This window comes from Mastigoproctus giganteus, chromosome 10, assembly GCF_048544385.1.
Source record: "Mastigoproctus giganteus isolate SK-2022 chromosome 10, ASM4854438v1, whole genome shotgun sequence".
NCBI lineage: Eukaryota > Metazoa > Arthropoda > Arachnida > Uropygi > Thelyphonidae > Mastigoproctus > Mastigoproctus giganteus.
Genome location: NC_143584.1, coordinates 123,219,270 through 123,244,210, shown reverse-complemented (window position 1 = coordinate 123,244,210; position 24,941 = coordinate 123,219,270). Strand labels below are relative to the sequence as shown.

The 24,941-nt window shown below is 37.3% G+C and overlaps 1 protein-coding gene across 1 annotated transcript in view; it reads left to right on the top strand.

The window, feature by feature from the left end:
* The window catches only part of LOC150079264 (ATP-dependent translocase ABCB1-like), a 350,147-nt gene that overhangs the window by 82,718 nt on the left and 242,488 nt on the right, over positions 1 to 24,941 (top strand). The window contains exon 7 of the mRNA XM_090383010.1: positions 21,723 to 21,836. Coding sequence (XP_090239136.1) covers positions 21,723 to 21,836 — 114 coding nt within the window. The remainder of the gene's footprint in view (positions 1 to 21,722; positions 21,837 to 24,941) is intronic.

The window sequence follows — 24,941 nt, the reverse complement described above, 5'->3', positions numbered from 1 at the left end:
CTCGTTTTTTTGTTTAATCTTGTTTAAAGTGGAAAACCCTGCTTTGCACAAGTAGGAAGTGGAAACCAGCAAAAAAATACTAATTGCCTCTTACCAAATTCATGGAAATTCATTTTGAATTTTGATCCAAAATTTGCTAATATTGGTGTTATTAAAGTGAGTCTTCGGCAACTGGTCACTATGGTTCTCAGCCAGTTCGTCTTCTTCTTGCAGATTGACTTCTAATGTTGGAAGGTTTCTGGCCCACTAATATTTTTTGGTATCAAGGGATGGGAAGTAATGCTCAATGTTTGTCTTTAACAGCTCAAATGTTTTGCTTATTAAATTAATTATTTTAGTATAATTCATTTTGGCAATCTAGGGAAACATTTTTAAAATTTTTTCATTTACATATTTTTTCCATATATTCAATGTTTCTTTAAAGGCAAACAACTTGTAGAGAAGTGAGTAAATTTTCCTCTAAGCCTTACATATTGATATTTAATTTATTAAATTGAGCCAATAAATCTGCTAGAAAAGCTAATTTACAGCACCAAATTTCATCACTTAAATAATCACAAAATTCTGATTACTCCAGTGAAAAAAAAAATGAGCAATTTCTCATGCAATATGTACATACGCATAAGTACATTTCCTTTCGATAGCTACCGAACTTCAGTATGCATTATTAAAGAAAAATGATAGCATATTCTACTTTCTTGCATAATTTTCCAAAAATAAGTATTTTTTGTGGTCTAGTTTTGATATAATTGACCATTTTAATTGTTTGATCAAGTACAAGTTTTAAACTGGATACAACTCTCTTTGCTACTAGAACTTCTTTGCGTGTAAAACAGTGTTGTAATAATATTTGAATTGTGTCATTTTACTAAGTTTACAAATCCTTTTAGTGCTCCTGTCGTCGCAGAAGCACTGTCAGTACAAATGCTGATACACGACTTCCATACTATACCACACTTTGGTAAATAATTATTCGTTATGTAGAAAACAACTTGGCTAGTTGTTCTTTTAGTAGTTCTTTACAACAACAAAAAATTATTAATAATTGTGTCATTTTCAATAAACTTGACAAATGCTATTAATTGGGCTTTCCTGCTAATATCTGTAGAGTTATCTACTTTCAATGCAAACATTCGCCCAAAGATATTAATATGTTGAACAACTTGTTCTTCAATATCATTGGACATTTCTTTTATACGGCTGCCAATTGTGCTGTTCAAAAGTGGTACTGTCATTTTTTTTTTTGATTTTCTCTCCCAAAATAATTTTTACAGTAACCTGACATGCTGTTAAAAATCAGACTTTCTGCAATCAGGTCAGATTTCTTATTTTTTGCCACCAGTTTTGCTACTAAATAACAGGCTTCTTGTGCTTTAGCATATATTTTAGTCATATTATAAAATTATATACCCTGTTTTCTAGTAGAGGCCTGCAGTTTTTTAAAATACTCCATAGTTTTGGATGATAAATTCTCGTGTTTTGTTTAAAAATGATGCTGTGATTTACTCGGCACCATTGATTCATTCAACAATTTTTAATCACATACCACACTTAAAGGTAGAGGACAATCTTGGACAATTGCATCCCCACATCAGTATCATTGTATTTATGACAACATGTTTTCTGCTTTTTTGATGTTGATGGCTGCTCATTTTTATTTTTGTCATTTTCTCCAAGCTCATTATCACGTTGCCTCTTCTGATTTCCTTTCACTAAAAATTCATCCATCACTAATAATATCTAAAAAAATTAAAGTTACTTCTAGAATGTACTAATATAGTTCATTGAAAATACCTATTCTACATGAATTAATGGAATATGACATTTTAGAGATATAAAAAAAAAAAAAATTTCTTACTATGCTGCTTACAAGTTGCAACAAAATGCACTGCAGGGTGGCTTGGAGAGACTCAAGTGATAAGAATGGCTGAATAAAGGTGAACAGATCTAGTACTAGGAATCAAAACATGATGTCACATTGACAGCCAAAGGTGCTCAGATTGGTGCAGCGTAAATAAACAAATTTTTTGTTTGAATTAATTTTTATTATAAAACTTGGATTTATTATTATTTTTTTTAAATTTACATATTCTGCAGCTCACAGACTGAGAAACACTGCCTTAGGGTATCCTTAATAATACTGGAAAAAATCCTTGCACCACCTGTGTTCAAGTGAATACCATCTCTACAATATAGGTTCCTACCTACAGATGCGGGCCATGGTAATATAAATCCCCCCTCCCCAGAGCCTTACAGATTCCCCCAAGTCTCAAGTTAATCCACAAGGCTTTCAGCATATAATCCCTCCTATTGTGTCTGAGCAGAATTACAAATACATGCACATTCTGACCTAACTCGTGGCATTTTTTCATCATACCCCTATATTTCTCCAACAGATGGTCAGGTCGTGTACATTTAATATTATTAGTCCCCACATGAATAATAATTCTCTCTTTATCGTCCTTAAAATCTGACATTCTGTTGGTGCCATTGTCAGTTTTTACTCGTAGCAAACACATTCTGGTTCTAGACCACCTATATTTATAACAATTAATGTTACTCATTTCCCTGATAATAGAGCCACCCAATAAGACTAGATCACCTTCGAAGAGAGCACTATGCACTTCACTATTCTTTTCTGAGACCCAAATCAGAGGTTCATCACTTGTCAGGTCTGGAGATACATGAGTCCCTGACGAGCTCCCAGTTACATTTGTTTCTAAGATGTTTCTTCAGTGACTCAAATTTGTGTGACGCACCAAGTTGTAATTTGAGATTTGTACATTCCTTACATCGGTTGCAAAGAAAAGAATCACCCGATATGCTAGGTCTGCCTACTACACCAGCCTTAGAATACATGCCACAGGCTATACAAACAATGAAGTCACAACTCACACCAAAAATGCCCAAAGGCATTTCCATGTGAGTCCCGATGTCCCTTGTATTATAAGTGGTTCTTGAAGCAAACATAATTTAAGTAATATTTGAACTTTGCAAAGATTACAGAATTTATGTTAGCAAAATATCGCAGAAATTAAAACTGTTCACAAAAGTAAAATCACTAAAGAAGTTAACGTCAAGCTACTGAACGAAAGTTACAAAATTCCTGCCAAACTATTGATAACAAAAGCTATCTGAATATTAAGCTGGAGCTTTTCAAATATTTTAAATATTTAAACTTACAATATGGATACAATACTTACAATACAATACTTTTAACCACTAGTGAAATTAAATTTAAGCTACCAAATGAAAGGTAGCTTACGAAGTCCCCACCAAAATAACATTAGCAAAGGCTTTCTGAATATAAAGCTGTAGCTTTCCAAATACTTATCTAAATAAATACTAATCTACGTGACTATAGGAATTCAAGCTATGTATTAACTACAATTTAGTATATTGAAATAAAAATAACTTCAAAATTATTTCAGAAACTACCCTGCAATTAAGAGCTTCAGAAATATGCAGACACATGCTGTAGCCTTGATCCCAGACTCCAATGTATTTGCAGATTTTTTATTTCTGTATTGTTGCCCATTCTGAACTTAAACATATTCTAGTTTATGGATATAAATTTAGACTTATTCCGAAAAAAAATCAACTTTGTATCTTTTAAAAATCAATTATATCAAGACATTTTAGATTAGATTATTGTATATTTTCGGCCTACAAAAACAATATCCCAGTTGAATCATATCAGATGTGGATTAACACTGTTAGCATTAGCATTAGTAGAGGCATATGATGCAAGAAAGCAAGCTTCTGCAGCATCAGCCAAAAAAAAAAGAAAACCCCTTCCATTTCAGCCCTCCATTCATTCCAAATGCCTGTCCAGCTCAGCCTTAAATTTATTTAGGCTATCAAATTCCACAACAAAAGATGGAATTCTGTTCCACCAATCAAACCACCCGCTGGCTAAAGGCAAACTTCCACACATCTATTCAACAACTGTCTTTCCTCAATTTGAATCTATGCCCCTTCAAGTTCTTAATCTGAGCAAGAGAAAGAATCCCATTAGCATTCAGCTTGCTCAACCCATTCAAGGCCTTATACACCTCAATCAGATCACCTCGCAGGTGCCTACTCTCTAGGCACTGCAATTTGCAGAACTTAAGCCTTTCTTGGTAAGAGCACCCCTTTGTTCCCCTCACCAATCATGTTGCTGCCCTTCTTTGTACTCGTTCTAGCAACTCCACATCATTCCTAAAATGAGGACACTGTACACAGTACTCTAGGTGTGGCCTGACCATTGCCTTGTACAATAGAATAATCACCTCCCTGTCCCTGCTAACAAAATTCCTATATATCATTGAGGATGTGGAAAGGTCGGGGAATGACCACCGCATATCCCCGGAGCAATATGGGCTTAGTTGCTAATGCTCCTAAAAATCAAATAATAAACAAACAAGCTTCTTATCGCTTTACCGCCATTGGCTACATGCTACTCTGGGCTTGTCCTGCATTTATAGTTTTGTTTTAATTTATTTTTTCAGCTATATATATTTTGGTTTTGTTCCTCTGTCGTATCAACCATAAATTACATGCCAGCTTTCTATATATCTTCCCTTATTTTCACATATATTTTACTTTAGATGTCAAAAAAAAAAATTTTTTTCTTTAATGCTGTTTATTAGTTTTGCTTTGCCATGGCATGTACTTCATATTAGAAACAGAGGGCACTACCTTGTCATGCAGTTCTGGTGGTTGACACATGAGATGCCAGGATTGTTTGATATATGACAATGTAATTTTTTATTTAAGTATTTATTTATTTGTATATGGTGTTTGATTTTTTTTTCTTACCTTTCTTTTCTTTTCTCTGTAGCTGTTGCTTATTATATAATTATATAATGTATAGATACTATACATTATATAATTATGGTCATTGGGTGTTTTCTATCTATCAGTGGCTCTTATTGATAAATAATTTTTACTCCTTTTTTTCTTTTTTCCTTCTCTTTCTTCTCCTTCCTTTTTGTATGCAGTCAAAGCTCTATATAACAACCCCCCCGTGGGAATGAGAAAACAATATTTATATCGATTGTTCATAAAATAGCATTAGGTTAATGAGAAATTGGCTGGAACCAACCACATAGGCCATTATAAAGTGTGCGACATTAAAAGGAGGGTCTCTATAAAGAGCTTAAACTGTAATTTTTATTGTTACAGTAAATTCATATATATGTATATATTGATAAGAAGAAAGTGAAGGAGAGGAAGGGAATGGGCTAACAGAACCTGAAATCGAAATTACAGAAAATCCAGAATGTTCCTGGAAAATAAAATAAAATAAAAAGGTGTACTTTATGCTGTAGATCCCATGATTTCAACATCATCAAGAGTCAACCTCGAAACCACTGGAAAGACAGGGAAAAATAAGGCCTCTTTTTCTGAGGCCTTACAGGACCGGGGACACTGCTACATATAGAAGTGTCCCTAGTCCTGTATAAATAAGCAATGAAGGAAATTCAATTGAAGTAAAAAAAAAAAAAAAAAGTCCATAAATCATCTAAATATCATATATATATGATATTGACCATGTGAGGTACGACAGTGCGTGGTTAGTCAACCTACGTAGTATAGAAAAGGTGTCAGTGGTTCAGTAGATAGTAAAATTCCAAGCGTGATGGGTAAAAGGAAGGATTTATCGGACTTTGATAAAGGACAGATTGTGGGAGCTGGATGAGCTGTTGCCTCGATTTCTCAAACGGCTGAACTGGTGGGGTATTCGAGAGCCACCATTGTTAAAGTGTACCAGGACTACCGTCAAAATGGTCAAACAACAACCCGACTGCAAAACTGCAAGTGTCAGCGAAAGGTTAATGTTAGAGGTGAGCGTCGAGTCCGATGACTTGTACAGGCGAACAGGTGCAACACTGTTGAAGTTGACTACCCAATACATCATAGGCCAACCCAGAAAAATATCCGGAATGACCATGTGTCGCATGCTCGCACGTATCGGCTATACCAGCAGATGACCCCTACAGTATCCACTCCTAACCAAGGTTCATCAGTGTAAAAGACTCGCCTGGTGCAGAAAGCATGCAAGTTGGATGTTAGAAGACTGGAAGAAGGTGTGCTGGTTGGATGAGTCACGTTATTCACTCCACACTGTGGATGGTCATGTACAGATTTGGCATCAACAACATGAGGCTCTTCATCCACCATGCATTGTATCAAAAGTGCAGGCCAGTGGAGGCAGTTGTATGGTGTGGGGCATGTTTCATTGGCAGGAACTTGGACCTCTGGTGCATGTGGAACAATGTATCACTGGTCTCCGCTATCATCAACTGCTTGCTGACTGTGTACACCCCACTATGTTACACTTTTTCCCAAATGGCAATGGTGTCTTCCAAGATGACAATGCACTGATCCATTGGGCACTTGTTGTGCAGGAATAGTTTGAGGAACACTGTTCTGACTTGCAGCATATCGATTGGCCTCCAAACTCCCCCGATATCAATCCCATAGAGCACTTGTGGGACACTATGGAAAGGTGTATCAGGCATCTGGATATACCAATCACCTCCATACCTGCATTGCTAGCCACATTACACACAGCTTGGTTGGCCGTACCTCCCGAACGCTTCCAATGTCTTGTCGAATCAATGCTACATCAGAAAGCTGCTGTACTGAGGGTTAAAGGATGACCTACGAAGTATTAGGTAGGTGGTCGGTCATAATTCAGTCATCGCTCAGTATATATATATATATATATAGATATATAGATAGATTTATATGTATCATTCCTTCATTCCAATGGTAGGAAGTATACATTAGTACACTTCCTATTCCTACCATTGATATACAAACTCACAATTTCATCTTCCATAATATTCCTAGCCTCTCACCATTTTGAAGGTATTCAGATTTTCTCTCAGTTATGATTTCCTTTTTGAGGCTCTAGTAACCTAGAGGCTAAAGAAAATTGACCAGTATACTATACCCTTCATCTCTGCATGTTTCACAGAATTTCTTAAGCAGGATGTCATCTTGGAATCTGTCAAGCAGCATATGGAATTGCATTTCTGGAACATCATCCTGCCAAGAGCCTCAAAAACAATTGGTTTTCAAACCTTGATTTCCTCAGAGTTGAAATCTACCTAAAGAAAAAAAAAAAAAAAAAAATCGTACTGAAAGGGGGAAAAAAAAAAAAAATTTAACTGCTACCTAACACTCTAAGTCCAAAATCTCACAAAGATTATGAACAAATCTCAGGTGGATATAAAATCCATACTGACCCAAATTGCAGAACATCGCCTCAACCATAGACTTAAACTATCTTCACTCTGTGTTAACAGGAAGATTTTTACCACTACAAAGATAAATCAGGAACAGGGACAATTTGACCCAAGAGACCCTTGACCCAAGAACTGCAAACAACAATGACCACTACCAATATACTTTGTGGGGGTGACCAGAATGACAAAGCACCATTTCCTATTCTCTTATTGAATGTTAGATGCTTTCAACTATACTGCCAACTTGAATGAATCTACATTAAAAGAACTGCTCGTGTTTCTCTTGAGTAGTGTCATACGTTATGTCCCTGGAGGAGTCCCAGATGAGGGCATCACAAGTTCTGTTGGCACCTCCATAGCCAGGTGGTCAGGCACAGCAGTGCGTAGCACCATGCTTCTTGATTAGACCAGGGTTCGAGCCCATGTCCACCAAATACGGAAGATGTGGAAAGGTTAGGGAATGACCACCGCATATCCCCGGAGCAATATGGCCTTAGTTGCTAATGCTTCTAAAAACCAAATAACAAACAAACAAACAAGTTCTGTCCATCCTTCTGTGGCAGTCGAACCATTCTTTTTTTTGCCTTATTTTGGTAAGTTCAAAGCTTGCCCTGTAAAGAAAGTAACTGAGTTTTGTAAACTTATTCAAAATATTTTCTCAAAAATGAATGCAGTTATATCCAATTTATTTAGATCAGTTGGAAAAAATTTCACAATCTTGATCTGCATTCCAGCTCTGTTTTTATTTGCTTTTATATTATTATTATTATTAATTATTTTATTTTATTTTATTTTATTTTTTTAATGGTGATCCCAAATGTGAAAGACACTGGAATCTACAGCATTCTAGTACTGTGTAATGTTTCTGGGAATATATGCCAAGGAAAGTTGTTCCAAAGAAACAGAAATAGAGAAGATAAACGAGAAATAAAAATAGTTAGATTAATGAGTTTGGAGTTGAACTGTGAATGGGTATTGACTAGTTGATGTACATGTTTCAACTTTTTTTGGAAGAAAGAGTTGGAATTATAAATGATAATTCAACAGAGCAGTGCCCATGGAAGTATCAGTAGAAAAGGCATGAAGCAGAAATTAAATTTGTGTGATATACTGTAGAGTTAGTTTGTAAGTGAGGGATCATTAATTAACTTGCTGGCCTGCCCTCTTCCTCATAGAGTATTTGAAGAGGAGCTTTTGGAGCACCACCCTAAACATGAGGACTGTATTCCATTATAGGTGGATCTGTGATTTTTATAGTCAGTAACCATTGTGAAGAAAAAGAAGAAAACCCTTTTATCTTATGCAGGGGAAATAAATATTTGCAATATGCTTGTGCCAGGAGAGGTTAGAAGTCATTTTATTCCTCAGAAAATCATTAATGTGCAAATATATCTCCTGTTCACAGAGGTGGTTCAAAGGTTGGAGTGAGTAAATACAGCCCTCTCAGTTTGAGATCTGTGCCATCAAAAATAACAAAGTCAATGACTAAAAGGAGTAATGTAGGATCAGTTTGATAGGAGCACAGCTCTAAGGCAAGGATGGATGGATTTGTTAAAGGTGAATCATGCGTGAGAATTTTGAGTAGCTACTATGAGGTCATCAAAAAGGAACTAGATTAAAAGAATAATTTTTACATTATACATTAAGATTTCAGTAATGCCATTGATACTGTTCCATATGTACAATTGTTGTATAAATGTTGTGAAAAGGTTGGACCAATGTGACATTAGGGCATGTTACTGCTATGTAATGGGATGGTGATAAAGGGATGGTTTAGCAGTAGGAGACGGAGCAGTTATAAATAACGACAGCACTTCATGGACTAATGTTAAGCGTGGGTTCCATGGGTGTCGGCACTGGGCCCATTATGTTTTTAATATTCTTTAACAGTATTGATGTAGGTATTTAGCATTAGCATTAGTAGAGGCAAATAATGCAAGAAAGCAAGCTTATACAGCATCGGCAAAAGAAAAAGAAAGCCTTACCATTTCACCCATCCATAAGGTCCAAAACGTTATCTAGTTATTCCTTGAATTTATTTAAGCTATCAACTTCCAAATGGAATCAACTTTTCCAGAAATCATCTAACTGCTGGCTTAAAGGAAAATTATCGCATATCTATTCTACAGCTGTCTTTCCTCAATTTGAATTTATACCCCCTCAAGTTCGTAATCTGAGCTAAAGGAAGAATCCTATCATCATTGAACCTGCTCAAACATTCTAGGCCTTATACACTTCAATTAGATCAGCATGCAGGTGCATAGTCTCCAGACTCTTCAATTTACAGAACTTAAGCCTTTCTTGATAAGAGGATCCCTTCATTCCCCTCACCAATCTTGTTGCCCATCTCTGTACTTGTTCTAGCAACTCTACATCCTTCCTAAAATGAGGTCTCCACCTGTATGCAGTACTAAAGGCATGGCCTGACCATTGCCTTATACAGAGAAACAATCACCTATTTTTCCCTGCTAGCAAAATTCCTAAGTATCATTAACAAGACCCCGTGACCTGCTCTGGCAGCCTGTCTGTACTGCTCAGAAAACTTCATATCTGACTGCACAATTACTCCCAGGTCTTTTTCATTCTCTACCACTCTGAGTGTAGTACCACACAGTTGATATGTTTCTGTGGGGTTACTGTTACCCATATGCAGTACTTTGCATTGTCAATGTTAAACATCAGTTCCCACTTCTCAGCCCATCTTCTCTGCCCAACTTTTCTAGATCCTATTGCAGTAGCATACTGTCATTAACAACCCTACCAACCTTTATGTCATTTACAAACTTGGACATTAAGTCTGATATACCTTCATCAGTATCATTGATAAATATACAAAACAATAATAGGCCCAACACTGAACCCTAGGGGACTCTACTAATAACATTATTCCACGAGGAACACTGTCCATTGATTACCACTCTCTGTCTTCTCCTACTCAACCATCCTTTTATCCATTTTAGCAACTTGCCATTAATGCCATACTGCTTCAATTTGTACAGTAGACTACCATGTGCAATAGTATCAAAAGCTTTCCTGAAATCCAAGTATATGATATCAAAATTATTTTTTTCATCCCTTTGCTTTGTGACCACATCATAGTATTCAATGAAATTTGTCAGACAAGTCTTTCCCTTAACAACCCATGATGTGTCTGAATTATTACTGCAGTTTTGTCTAGATGAACCAGCAATGCATCTTTAACCAGTGACTCCATTATTTTCCCAGGAACAGAAGTTATACTAACTGGTCTGTAATTACTCGTGTTACCCTTAGATCCCCCTTTGTGAATTGGTGATACATTTTCACATCTCCCGTCTGTGTAAACTTCACCTAAGTCCAAGGATGCTCTCATAATTAAGGCTAAGGGTTTGCTTAATTCCTTTGCCACCTCCTTTAATATAACCGGATAGATTCTACCACCCCAGGTGCCTTTCTTACATTTAACTTCAACAATTTCTCCTCCACTTTGCTCTCAGTTATTACAAAATCATTTAGCGTGCTGTTAGAATTTAATTAGTTTCTGTCCTCCACTTCTCTACAAAATTCTATTTTTTTGTGTGAATGTAGATGCAAAATACTCATTCAGTTTGTCAGCTATATGATCAAGGTCATCAACAGTTAAACAATCGATCCCAAGTGGACCAACCTGATTCATCCCCTTCCTTCTAGAGTTTATATAAGTAAAGGAGTCTTTGTTGGTTTTATTTGCATCCTTTGCCAAAGATTTTTCATAATCTGTCTTTGCTTGCTTAACCTCCATTGTGACTTGATTACAAACTAGCTTATATCTACAATAGGCTTTTGTGTTGCCTGATAACTTATATCTATCCCATACATTTTTCTTCTCTGCCATGAGTCTCATTAGTTCATCTGACATCCATTTAGGCCTAAACTTTGAACTGTATTTCTTAGTTGGTGTGAAACGCCTAGTAGCCACCCAGAATTAGTTCCTTAAATGCTTCTCATTTATAATTTTTGCTGTTGGTCCCAATGTATAGAATTTAAAAACTGGCTGAGACCATTGTAGTCACCTTTACTAAAGCAAAAACCCTTCTCTTTTCCCTGATGGTAGTGATATTTTTAAGTAAATCCCACATCATTACACTGTGATCACTGCCACCTAGTGGCAGTGATCACAGTGTAATGATGTGCTAATTTTCTCTATGTGCTAATTCTTAATGCACGAATAATCACTGCTGATAATCAGATCAAGAGTATTACTCCCTCTGGTTACCTCTCGAACATACTGCTGTGGAAAACAATCATCCAATAAATGCACAAATGTCTTGCTAATGTGTGAGTGAACCAACCACAAGTTCCAGTCAATATCTGTGAAGTTAAAATCCTCCATTATAAGACATAACCGCCTAAAAAAATATATTGTGACTTGTGAAATGTTTGCAGACCTTTGTGGGACAGGATTTGATCTAGCCAAAGAAATTAAGTGCCAACTCAGCTTTCTGATGGGCGCCTAAGATAGTTTGAAGATTTGGGTAGATGCCCGCAAAGGTATTAAAGTGGGGGACCAATAAAACTATTAGCTGCTGAACTCAATGCCAGAGGTCACTCGTGCAGAAGACAACACAGTGGCAATCTCCACGGCAGAATGCACTGGTCCCACAGGAGCTAGTTTTTCTCGATGACTCCATAGTTAGGCAGAATTTATTGGATGGGTAATATATTGTGTAAAAAAGATAGGTGGAATAGGATCAGGGTATGTCTGCCAGGTGCAAAAGTTGATAACATTAGTAGAGATATCATCTTTTAAGAGCAAAAAGGGTGACATTGCTATACACGTTGGCATTAATCACATTAAGATTAGATCTGCAGATTTACTTAACATGTACAGGTCAACATTGAAAAAAAAAAAAGGCATGAGTTAGAGTTAAATTTGAAAGTGTCTGCAATTCTGCCCAGACACAGAAGGGAGTACATGATGAGAGCCTTGTCAATCAATTTGGCCCTGGAGAGATTGTGCAAGGCTCATGGGGTAGAATTTTTCTGTGTGGTCTCTGCTTGTTAACAGAAGAGACTGCTTCTACAGGGAGGGGATATACTTAAATAGAAGGGGTGCAAGAGTGTTTGCTGATGCTACCAAGGCAGTGTTATGTGGTTCAGAAAACTGCTAGCTTTGGGGGGGATTCACAGACTAAAAGATTAACAGTAGCTGTGAGGCAGAATTGAAAGCGATTCTTGCACTGCTTCTATTAGAATGAGCAGTGGCCTGGAGGGCAGGGTGCTGGGGATTTACAGGGACTAGTGGGGGTCATCATGTAACAAATTAATATATGGACTGTGTTAGGGTAACTAAGAGTAAGAAAAGGTGCATGTTTACTTGCACATACACCAATAGTAAATAAATTTGATGAATTTGAAGTGCTAGTCAAGACATCGAAGGCTGATATTGTTCGGATATCAGAGATGTGTTACACAGATTGTTACAAAAATTGGAATTTTGGGCATGCAGTGTGTAGAGAAGTGATAGACAGGATAGGAAGGGAGGAGAGGTTATGCTGTTAGTAAGAAACACGTAAAATCTAACGAAGTGTATCCAGTTGATATAAATAGATAGATGAGTGCAATGTTGTGTCAGTTTGGTGCGACATAAGCACTGCTCAATGCTGATGGGATTCTTCCTCTTGCTCAGAATAATTGGGAAAGCAAAAATGAGAGTAGGAGTGTGTGTTATAGGCCTAATGACTCTAATGAATACAATGATCAATTGTACAGAGAAATAGAGTTGGCCAAGAAATCAGAATGTTTTATAATTGGAGATTTTAACTGCTCAGATATTGACCGGAACTTGTGGGTTGGTCATTCGCACACACTAGCAAGACTTTTGTGGATTTATTGGATGATTATTTTCTGCAGCAGCATGTTCAAGAGGCAAGTAGAGAGAGGCATTAGCAAAGGCACATGATGCAAGAAAGCAAGCTTATATAGCATAAGCCAAAAAAAAACAAAAAAAAACGTTATTTCACCCATCCACTCGCTCCAAATGTTTGTCAAGTTCTGCCTTGAATCTATTTAAGTTATCAACTTCTACAACGACAGAATGAAGTTTGTTCCAACAATCAATCACCCACTGGCTAAAGGCAAACTTCCGCACATCTATCCTACAACCGTCTTTCCTCAATTTGAATTTATGCCCTCTCAGGTGATTATTCTGAGCAAGAGGAAGAATCCCATCAGCATTGAGCATGCTTAAACCATTCAAGGCTTTATACACCTCAATCAGATCACCTCGCAGGTGCCTAGTCTCCAGACACTGTAATTTGCAAAACTTAAGCCTTTCTTCGTAAGAGCAGCCCTTTGTTCCATTCACTAATCTTGTTGCCCTTCCCTATACTCGGTCCAACAACTCTACATTCTTCTTAAAATGAGGCCTCCAGACCTGTATACGGTACTCATCACCTCCTTATCCCTGCTAGAAAAATTCCTGTATATCATTGACAAGACACCATGAGCTTCTCTTGCAGACCGTCTGCACTGCTCAGAAAACTTCTTATCTGCCTGCACAATTACCCCTAGGTCCTTTTCATTCTCTACCACTGTCAGTGTAGTACCACAGAGTTGATACGTTACCCTGAGGTTACTGCTTCCCATATCTGGTAGTTTACATTTGTCAATGTTAAACTTCATTTGCCATCTCTCAGCCCATTTGCTCAACTTTTCTAGATCCTGTTGCAGCAGCGTATTGTCATTAGTGTCATTAACAACCCTGCCAACCTTCGTGTCATCTGCAAACTTGGACATTAAGCCTGATATACCATCATCAATATCATTTATAAATACAGAAAACAATAATGGACCCAACACTGAACCCTGAGGGACTCCACTAATAACATTAGTCCACGAAGAGCATTGTCCATTGATTACCACTCTCTGTCTTTTCCCACTCAACCATCCCTTTATCCATAGCAGCAATTTGCCTCGAATACCACACTGCTCCAATTTGTGCAACAGTCTTCCATGTGCAATAGTATCAAAGGCCTGGCTAAGATCCAAATATATGATATCAGAGTTACTTTTTGCATCCAGTTCCTTTGTGTCTACATCATAGTATCCAATCAAATTGGTCAGACAGGACTTCCCCTTAACAAACCCATGCTGTGTCCGAGCTATAACTGAAGTCTTGTCTAGATGATCCTGCAATGCTTCTTTAACCAGTGCCTCCATTAATTTCCCTGGAACAGAAGTTAAACCAACAGGTCTGTAATTACCTGTGTCTCCTCCTTGGTGGATTGGGGTCACATTTGCACATCTCCAGTCCATGGGTACCTCCCCTAAGTCCAGGGAAGCTCTCATAATTATGGCTAAGGGTTTGCTTACTTCCTTTGCCGCCTCCTTTAATATAACTGGATAGATTCCATCCACCTCAGGTGGCTTTCTTATGTTTATCTTCAACAATTTCTCCTCCCCAGTAATACTCTTGATATGGTTATTATTGTTATTATTAGCCATTTGGTGCATGGAAACCTGAGGCTTATGCTGAACCAGCCAAAAAAAAAAAAAAAAATTTCTGAATTACCTCGAGAGAGAGTCAAAAGTATAAGGGAATCACCAAGAATGAGAAGCATGATAATATCCAGCTGAGGACCGTGTGCCAAGCCCATACTCATCAGATGTGAGCCCCTTATCAGCAGTGATTGTTCTTGCATTAAAAATGTTAGTATATAATATTGGTTAAATACACCTTAGTTTACTCATAAATTAACTACATAAGTAGTGTAATGGCATCATTTTATTTTATCTCATATTGTGGCTATCTTCACAGTGGGATACCAGGTATTGCGCTACTTCAAATAAATAATGCTTCTCTAGTAGAGCAGACTACTGTTATTTATTCTCTGGGCACCACCACCCAGATGCGTTTCGGAGATTTTGGGCTAACTCATCAGCGGGTGGGCAGATTCCCTAATAATGCAGACATGCCATCACAGTTATGAAGTTAATTCCACAATATGAAAGATGGATAATGAAAATATTTTGAAAACTAAATGCACAAGTAATAATATGTTATGAGTTGAAATTAATTATATAATATTGGTGTAAATACACCATGTTTACCCCATAAATTTAACTACATAAATAGTGTAATGGCATCATTTGATTTTGTCTCATATTATGCCTTGTGCATTTAGTTTTCAAAATATTATCATTATCTTCACTATTTGGCATATTGTGGAATTAACTTTGCAACCGTGATGGCATGTCTGTATTATCCGGGTACCTGCCCCCTCGCAGATGAGTGAGCCAACAAGCTCTGGAATTCATCTGGGTGGTGGTGCCTGCTGAGAATAAATAACAGTAGTCTACTAGAGAAGCATTAATGTCCAAGTTTGCAGACGATATGAAGGTTGGTAGGCTTGTTAATGACAGTAAGAACAGTATGCTACTGCAACAGAATCTAGAAAAGTTGGGCTTGATGGGCTGAGAAGTGGTAACTGAAGTTTAACATTGACAAATGCAAAGTACTGTATATGGGTAGAAATAACCCATAGAATCGTACCAGCAGAGAAACATACTATCTGTATAGTACTACACTTAGGGTGGTAGAAACTGAAAAAGACCTGGGAGTAATTGTGCAGTCAGATATGAAGTATTCTGAGCAGTGCAGACAGGCTTAAGTTTTGCAAATTGTAGAACCTAAGCCTCTCTTAAGCTAGCATTTGGAGACCAGGCACCTGCGAGGTGATCTGATTGAGGTGTATACGGTCTTGAATGGGTTAAGCAAGCTGAATTCTGATGGAATTCCTCTTGCTAAGAATAACCTGAGAGGGCATAAATTCAAATTGAGGAAAGACAGTTGTAGAATAGATATGCCGAAATTTGCCTTTAGCCAATAGGTAGTTGATCGCTGGAACAAACTTCCATCTGTCATTGTGGGAGTTTATAGCTTAAATAATTCAAGGAGGAACTGGACAAACTTTTAGAGGGAATGGATGTGTGAAATGATTTTTTTTTTTTTTTTTTTGGCTGATGCTATATAAGCTTGCTTTCTTGCATCACATGCCTCTACTACTACTACATTCTGATTTACTGGCCCACTCTATTTCTCTATACATTTGTTGTTGTACTCGTCATAATCATTAGTCCTATAATATACTCCTACTCTCATTTTTGCCCTTCCAGTGCTTATGTCACACCAAACTGACTCAACATTGCACTGCGTGCATCAAGCTTTCAGGTTTGATGTTAATTTTGCTGATGATGCAAAAGTAGGCAGGGTATTTAATGATACTTCAAGATCTAGATAAACTTGGCCGATGGGATATAAAATCGCAGCTAGGTTTTAACAATGATGATCGCAAGGTTGTTCTTGTGAATAGTGGTAAACCTATAATAATGTACCATTTAGGTAGCATTAAACTCTAGGTAGTTGTTAAGGAAAAAGACCCAGCGATAATTGTTCAGTCTGGTATAAAATTCTCGAAGCAATGCAAACAGGCTGCTAGAACAGCCATTCGGTTTGTCTGTGATATACAAGAACTTGACCAGCAGTGACAAAGAGGTGATTATCCCATTGTAAAAGCAATGATTAGGTCACATCTGGAATACTGCACACAGGTTTGGAAACCTCATTTTAGGAAGGACATAGATCTGTTGGAAACAGTATGAAGAAGAGAACAGGATTAGTTTTTTGGGTGAGTTGCACAAAAGGATATTCTTATCGAGACAGGTGGGGGTTCTGCAAATTGCAACACCTGAAACTAGGTATTTGCATAGGATTAGTTTTTTGGGTGAGTTGCACAAAAGGATATTCTTATCAAGACAGGTGGGGGTTCTGCAAATTGCAACACCTGAAACTAGGTATTTGCATAGTGACTTAATTTAAGTGTATAAAGCTTTAAATAGTTTAAGTAAATTAAATGTTGTGGGAATTTTTACTCTTTCTTAGATGACACACCCAAGGTGGCATAAATTTAAAAACAAAGTCTTTTTTTTCCCCTCCCATCCTTTCTATTCCATCTGCCTGTCATATTTCAACTGAAATTAAGCATTAATTCTTAGGTGTACCAGTACATGCTCGAGAATTCTATATTTCATACAGTATATGAAATACACAGTGTTTTAAGTAGAAAATAAGGCTTTCCTAAAATCAAAAATTAATTTAGTATATATTATGAAACAATATTTTTTGTTGAATGAAATGGTCCTAAAAGGATATAAAGTAATATTCTGTTTTCTGAATCAGTAAAAGATTGCGGTACTATTTTAATTCAGGTATCAAAATAGTTAATAGTAAAAGAACACCTCACTGTTATGTTTTTCTGTCTTTACTGTTGTGTTCCCTTTAGTGAGAGCAACAGAGCCTGGGCTCAGCATAGAAATGTTACGTAGTCAACCTAAAGTTACTAATATCATTTTTAATTAATAGTTTCACCTGGGGTGGGGTGATTCCACTGTTGATTAATATCTCCAAGGCACTATCATTACAGCGGTTTCACCTCTTACTGGCCTCTCATCAGATATTAGGTGGCCCAGTTACAGTTATGCTGAGCAATGAATAATGTATCAGATCTAAACAAGCAGCCAAGAAATGTGTAGAAATAAAAAATTCCATTTAAAAACATAACTACTGTTGCAGTATTATATAACCCTACTACAGGACTGTATTGATCCAATGCAACAAATCAATGAAAGGGTCAGGTACTGTTTCAACCCAGATATCAAAATAGTTTAATAAAAGAACATTTCATGTGGCTATTAATGAAGCAAGTATCAGTGCAGGTTCTATCCCTATTGTTGACACCAAAAAGCAGAGATAAAAAAAAACAATGCAATACAACAAAGTATTCTTTTTTTTAGCTATTTTTGAAAAAAAAGTTTTACACCTGTAATATTTGAAAGGCTTACTATATATGTTATTTGAAAATAAAATAAATATTAAATTATATTAATGATAATATTAAATTACAAACATTTATATGCTTATAATCAGATTTTAAAGTAATATCTTAAATATATTTTTTCAAGTTTAAAAAAAGTCATGTCCACTGAAATGTAGCAGTGAATACTCTTTTGTTTTTTAACTGAGTTTCTGACTTCAAAAGTGATTGTAAAGTCATCAAATTTGAAGCCAGTCTGAATGACCTGTGAATGTGTCAGCCATAGAAAAACATTGATGTGATCTGATTGAAAAACTGTCAGAATGAAAAAGAAATTATAATGCCTATAAATGAGTTCATCACATTGTTCACAAAGAAATGAGTGTGGGAAAAAAAATCTTCAAAACGGGTACCAAAAGATTTGAATGTATGCTAGAAGAGGGAGAGCTTAATTTTGCAAAGACAATTCTTTTAAAATTGCCCAGGAAACAAACTTGTTAGCCAGTTTTGTAATCTTGGATAAAATTAGTTATTATTATTATTAAATTACAGTTGCTCAGAGCGAAACGGATACAAAAATAGATTGTGACAAGTTTAATAATAGGAAAATATACATATATTAGATTAGATACATACAAATAAAAGCTTTTGGTTGTTTAGTCAATCTTCCTCAGTTAAACTGACAGTTAAGAATGGAGCATGAGGGCGTGTACTGCCAATCTTGTACGTGAAAGTGCGTGATTGATTGTTGGATGTTGAAGCCTGTGGCTGTGATGTATGCAGACGTGGCCAGCGTTTGTCAATGGACAGGATTGCTGTTTCAGTAATAGGGTGGACTTGACATCCACTGTTCCTGTTCACTGAGGTATTGGAGCATTTGATGTTTAACGACTCCAATCAGGTGCATCTCCGATAGTGGCGGGACTTATCCACAATCACGACATCGCAGTGTGGGTCAATGTCGTGGTGGGTTGCCCAAACGTGTTCGGCAATAGCTGAGTGCTCCACATCTGCTAAGCAGATTGCTCTTTTGTGTTCGGAAAGGCGTTTTTTGAGCCGTCTCCCAGTTTCCCCGATGTAGCAGCTAGTGCAGTCACAGTAAGAGATGCGGTTGACCAATCCGCTTTGTAGTAGGGTGGGGACAGGTGTTTTTACCTTAGAAATGAGGGATCGTAATTTTCTGCCTGGGAGTTGTACGCATTTTATCCCATGTGATTTTACGATTGTACAAACCTGTTGCGATAGGTTTGGGTAGTATGGGATAAAGGCGCTCGTGGCTGAGTCATCACCTTGGATGTTTCTGTTGGTCGCTATGTGGCCGTAGGTCATACCTGTCAAGGGTATCGATGGGATAGCCACACCTCGTAAGATCCGCCTTGACTTTAGCAATTTCAGTGCACCTCTCATCTACAGAGCTAGAGTGTGTCCAGGCATGAGTTAGCAAGGTACGTGCAGTGGCAAGAAGATGGCTACTCACGTGTGCTGACTGGAAGTTGGTAAATTGGCCAGCACACATAGGTTTACGATGGACAGTTGTCTTCAAGCATGTGCCCTCGCACCGGACAAGGGTGTCTAAGTATGGTATGGTGTTATCCGACTCTAGCTCGATCATGAATTTTATGAAAGGTGACAGAGAATTGAGGTGGTCTAAGGTTTGGTCACCTGAATTTCTGGGGATAACTACGAACACATCGTCCACATAGCGACACCAAAAGGCAATGGGATCTGGTACATTTGTAAATGCATGACCCTCTAATTCCTCCATCGCGATGTCTGCTGTGACTGAACTAACCAGGGAACCCATGGCTGTGCTGTGTGCTTGTTGGTAAATGGAGTCGTTAAACATGGTTGCACTGCCTGTTAAGCATAGTCTGAGGGTGGTGGGGATACCGTCTGGTGTTAGTTTGGTTCTGCTGCCAAGGGTTTCATCATTATCTAAGAGTTGCTTTGCACATGTGATGGCAAGTTCTACTGGGATGGAGGTAAAAAGTGAAACTACATCAAATGAAGCCATAACTTGATCTTGTGAGATGGATATGGTTCGGATCCTTTCTATGAACTCACTACTGTCGGAGATGGTGTTGGTGGTCTTGCCTACTAGGGAAGAAAGGAGCCTCGAGACAAACTTAGCTAATTCATAACTCGGTGAGCCACAACAGGATACAATGGGTCTTAGCAGTGTGCCTTCTTTGTGAACTTTTGGTAGTCCGTAGGATTGTGAAATCTGGCAGCCGGAGGCACTGAGGTGATTACGCATTGATTCTGTTATTTTCTTCTGTTTGAGCCAACTGTTGACGAGGATGTTCACTTTCGACTCCCATCGTTCCAAGGCTTTGATGGGAGGAACGGTTAAGGGTTGATAAACAGAAGTGTCCTGCAAGAGCAGCAAGGTGTTTGTCTCGTAATCTGTGTGGTTCATTATGACTGTTTGACGTCCTTTATCTGCCAGTAAAATGACGATGGATGGGTCTCGTTTCAGTGTCTTAAGGGCAGAAATTTGTTTGTGGCTGAGATTGGACGAGCATAGTGTAAAATTGCTGCAGTTTTTAGGCGAATTGTGTTTGCCACATCTTCAGGGAAACGTGTTAAACACGCCTAAGGCAATACAGTAATTGGTGGGTTTCTTGGGAGAACAGCAAATTTCATACCCAGAGTCAACAGGTCTACTTGTTCTGTAGACCTGTTCAAATGAGTTCTTATTATGATTCAGAGACCAAACAACAGTCTGTGGGGCAACGTCATGAAGGACATCTTCCCACAAGAAATTTCAAAGGGTGCTATGAGCTATCAAGTTGATCGCATCACCTTTGTAGAAGATGGATGATTGTTATTATCTTCAAAAGGATAAATAATTGCAGGTGAATGTTATTCTTCCTTGAAATGTCATGAGCAATTTCACAGCCTCCATGGGAGAACTTTCCAGAGTTATCCTCTTCATGCATGACTATGCTTCCAGTCTCAAGGCTCAGGTAATCATGGAGACAATTAATAATTTACCCCTTCAGATTATAACTTGTTTCTTACACTTAAAAAACATTTGAAAGGGCAATTTTAGGAAAAAAATTGTTATCCATGTAGTTGAGGGGTGAGAAGTTAGAGGGTCTAGAAAGATGCATGAATATTGCATCAAGTGCATAACCCTATGACTATGTTCAGTAAAAGTTGATTCATTTCCAGGTTGCATCATTCTTTCTGTAGTAGGCCAGAAACTCTTCAAATACATCTCATCTCAGTAAACTGCTGATAAAGTTAACTTTTTGTTGAAAAGTCATACCTGTGTAAACTAATTTTTCTTTAATACATTCATAAAATAATTTAAGTAATGTTTTTTTGAAAGAACAAATATAGACACGTATAATTATAACCCAGTTTAATGTAAAAAGTATACTAACTATCCGTTGTATTTGAATTTCAGTTGATAAAGAGACACGTCAGTCTCGAAAGCTACTGCCTGTTAGTATATATTTTACATTAAACTGGGTTATAATTATATGTGCCTATATTTGTTCTTTCAACCATGGACCCCAGTACACCAGGCCCATTCGTTACTAATGTTTTTTTGTTAGTAAATATATTTCAAGTAAACAGGAAGTTTATTTGTATGTATATGTATGTCTGATTTTTTTTTTTTTTTTTTTTTTCCTTGCAGGTATTTTTTGCTGTCATGATTGGTTCATTTTCTCTGGGCAATGCCATTCCTCACCTTAGTTCTGTTGCTACAGCCAAAGGGTCTGCTGTCGAGATATTTGATATAATCGATTCGGTAAATGCAATTTTTTATATTAATAGTATATTGCTGTTGAAATTTTAATGGTGTGGTGTATATGTGTTGTGAACATATAAATCTGTATAATAATGGTAATATGATGTGTAATTAATTGTATACAGCATGTGTGCGCATGCACACACACACGCACGCACGCACACACACACGCACACACACACACGTGCACACGCGCGCACGCACACACACACGCGCACACACACACTATATAAAGTGACATAATATTTAGATCAGTGTTTCTCAAACTACAGGTGGACAAAAATCTGCATCACTTGTGAATTTTTCAAATAATGTGTTTTCACTGCATTGTGGGTTGCAGAAATGTCCAAAATGCATTTGTTAGATGGGATATATATCTCTATGAATGAAACCCAATAAAAAGATTCCACCTGATATATATATAATTGCCATAAATATCTTCCCAAAGGGAAAAATGCATAATTAATGGAAATATGAGAAATCATGCAAATGGTAATCATGACAACCAAACATACATTTTATTGCATGTACATGTACAAACAGAAATGACAAGTTAACGTAATAGTATTATTTACTGTAAATCAGCAAAATAAGTTCTCAATATTTTGTTGTTCCTCCTCGAACTGCAATTACAGCCTTGCAACCATCTGGCATAGAATTAATCAACTTCTGGATATACAGTTCCCCAATTTCATGGTGCCACACCCTTACAATGCCCTCCTGCAGCTGAATCTTACTTGTTGGCTTCTTCTGAGCAATTTTAGATGACATTATGTACCAGCAATTTTCAATAGGGTTCAAATGTGGACTGTTGCTGGGCCAGTCCAACACTGTAATGCCAGCATTTCTGAGGTATGACTGCACTTCAAGGGAGAAAAACAAGGGAAAAAATTGGTGTAAATATGTTTTAAGCCTTGTGAGACAAGAAGACAAACTCATTATTAAATCTAAATAGCATAAAACTTACCAATTATGCTGTGTGGCAAGGTGCTGAGTCCTGTTGAAAAATTTAGTTTTGGACATCTGTGTGGTGATCCCTAATAACGGGTTTCAGGCACTCCTCCAAGATAGCATTGTAGGTTTCTGCATTCACTGTTCCGTTAATAAACTTAATTCACCCTACCCCTTTGCTTGTTATGCATCCCCACACCATCTGACTGGCGGGGAACTTTACAGTAAGTGTTAGGCAGTCAGGATGGTATGCCTCCGATTTTTGTCTTCTGACATATCACTTCACATCCGAGCCATGCAGGTTGAATTTTGATTCGTCAGAAAATATGACGGTGTCCCATTGCTCTTTTGTCCATGAAACATGTTTTAGCCCAAGCAATTCACTTCTTCCTCATTTGTTGGGTCAACAAAGGCTTCTTCTTAGGCTTATAGGTATTCAGACCACGTTCCGAAGGCCGTCTTTGGATAGTTCGTGCACTTGTTTCAACACCAGAGGCCATCTGAAAGTCCAGTTTTAGATCAGGAGCACTAGCATGGCGATTACGAAGGCATAGCCATTTCAAATATCGATCTTGGGAAGGCATAGTCACTCTCTTACAGACTGATTCAGGTCTTCTGTTTACATCATTAGTTTCACGCTTTAATTTCAGCACCCTGGATACTATTTACTGGTGGCAGCCTATTTTATCAGTGATAGCACATGTAGAAAGTCCTTCCTGGGACAAAGCAACAGCTACACTTTTTTTTTCTTGGTATCAACTGAACATATGGAGCCATGCCTACACCTCTGCAAAACAGGATACTAATGAGCATGTATACCCTTCCAATGCCATAGAAACAGCTGATGCAGTACCTTGCAGTTACTGTCTGATGCAATAGAAGCGTTATCTGATGCAATACCTTTGCTTCGACAAACAAAATGACTATAATCAAACAATATCTTATACGTTTCACTAGAAATGTTACTTTTTTTTTAAGGTGATGAGGCAGTTTTTTGTCTGCCACTGTATATTCTTTGGAGAACTTAGTTATGGTATTCTAAACTAAACTAATGAAAAACTTCATTTTTTAAATAATATTTAACACTTTTATATGTGAAATATGGAAAAGGTATATTTTCCCATACCATTTGTCCATTAAAGTAAAGTAAAGTAAAGTGCAGCCATTATCAACCTACTGCAGGATGGAAGCCTCCTCAACAATTCATGCTGAGGGAAATGGACCATAATCTGCCACGCTGGTCCAGTGCGGGTTGGCAGATCGACCGTATTCAGCAGTCAGGGGCTTGAACCCCGGTCTACTCAAAGAGCATGTGCTACTGCACTCCCGCTCCTGCCCACTCGGCTACGGAGGCCGTTTTCGTCCATTATAAAACAGTAACTGTGCTGAAGAGGGTTGCTGTCCTTTTGTTCAATGCAATATGATTGCTCCTGGCACTACCTTGGTATATTTTTATAAATATCCTCCAAGCTTGACATCTTGCACTAGTATTTTCTCACTAGTATCATGTATTGGAAACATTCTCCACAGTGAGCAATATCCTTTATATCTCCTTCTGTTTGTTATCTCTTTTTGTATTTATTTTATTTTTTTGGTTTTTATGTTTTTGTCTGTTTATTAATATTACATTTTTTCCCCTTTTCTGTCCTTCAGGCTGCTAAAAATTTTATCCATTATTATTTTTATGTTATTTTATTTTATTGTATTTTAGTATTTATTTTATTTTATTAACGTATCATTTTAATTACAAAAAAATTGTACAATTCCAAAATTATTTCAAAGTATTAATGTGCACTTTCATAGCTACCAATTATTGATCTTTAATTTCTTTAAGAAAAAATAACTCCGCAATGTGTATTTTCAAGTTACCAAACTTCAAGTGTGTAAGTGCATGCTATCAAAAAAGAGGAACCAATCCTAGTATCTCTTATCTCAAAGCAGCAGTGATGAATATTCATCAGTTAGCACAACACTTGTAAAATCGTCCATTAATAGTTACACCTGCAGGGACAAACTTCTTATTCAAAATCCCTTTTCTGTTGGGAAAAAACCATCAGTGGGGATTTCATTTTCATCTTCTGAGCACAAACTGTTTTGAGGGAGATGTAGAGTTTCCTCCACTTTTGACTTTAGTATTTCATTGAAGGGTTATAT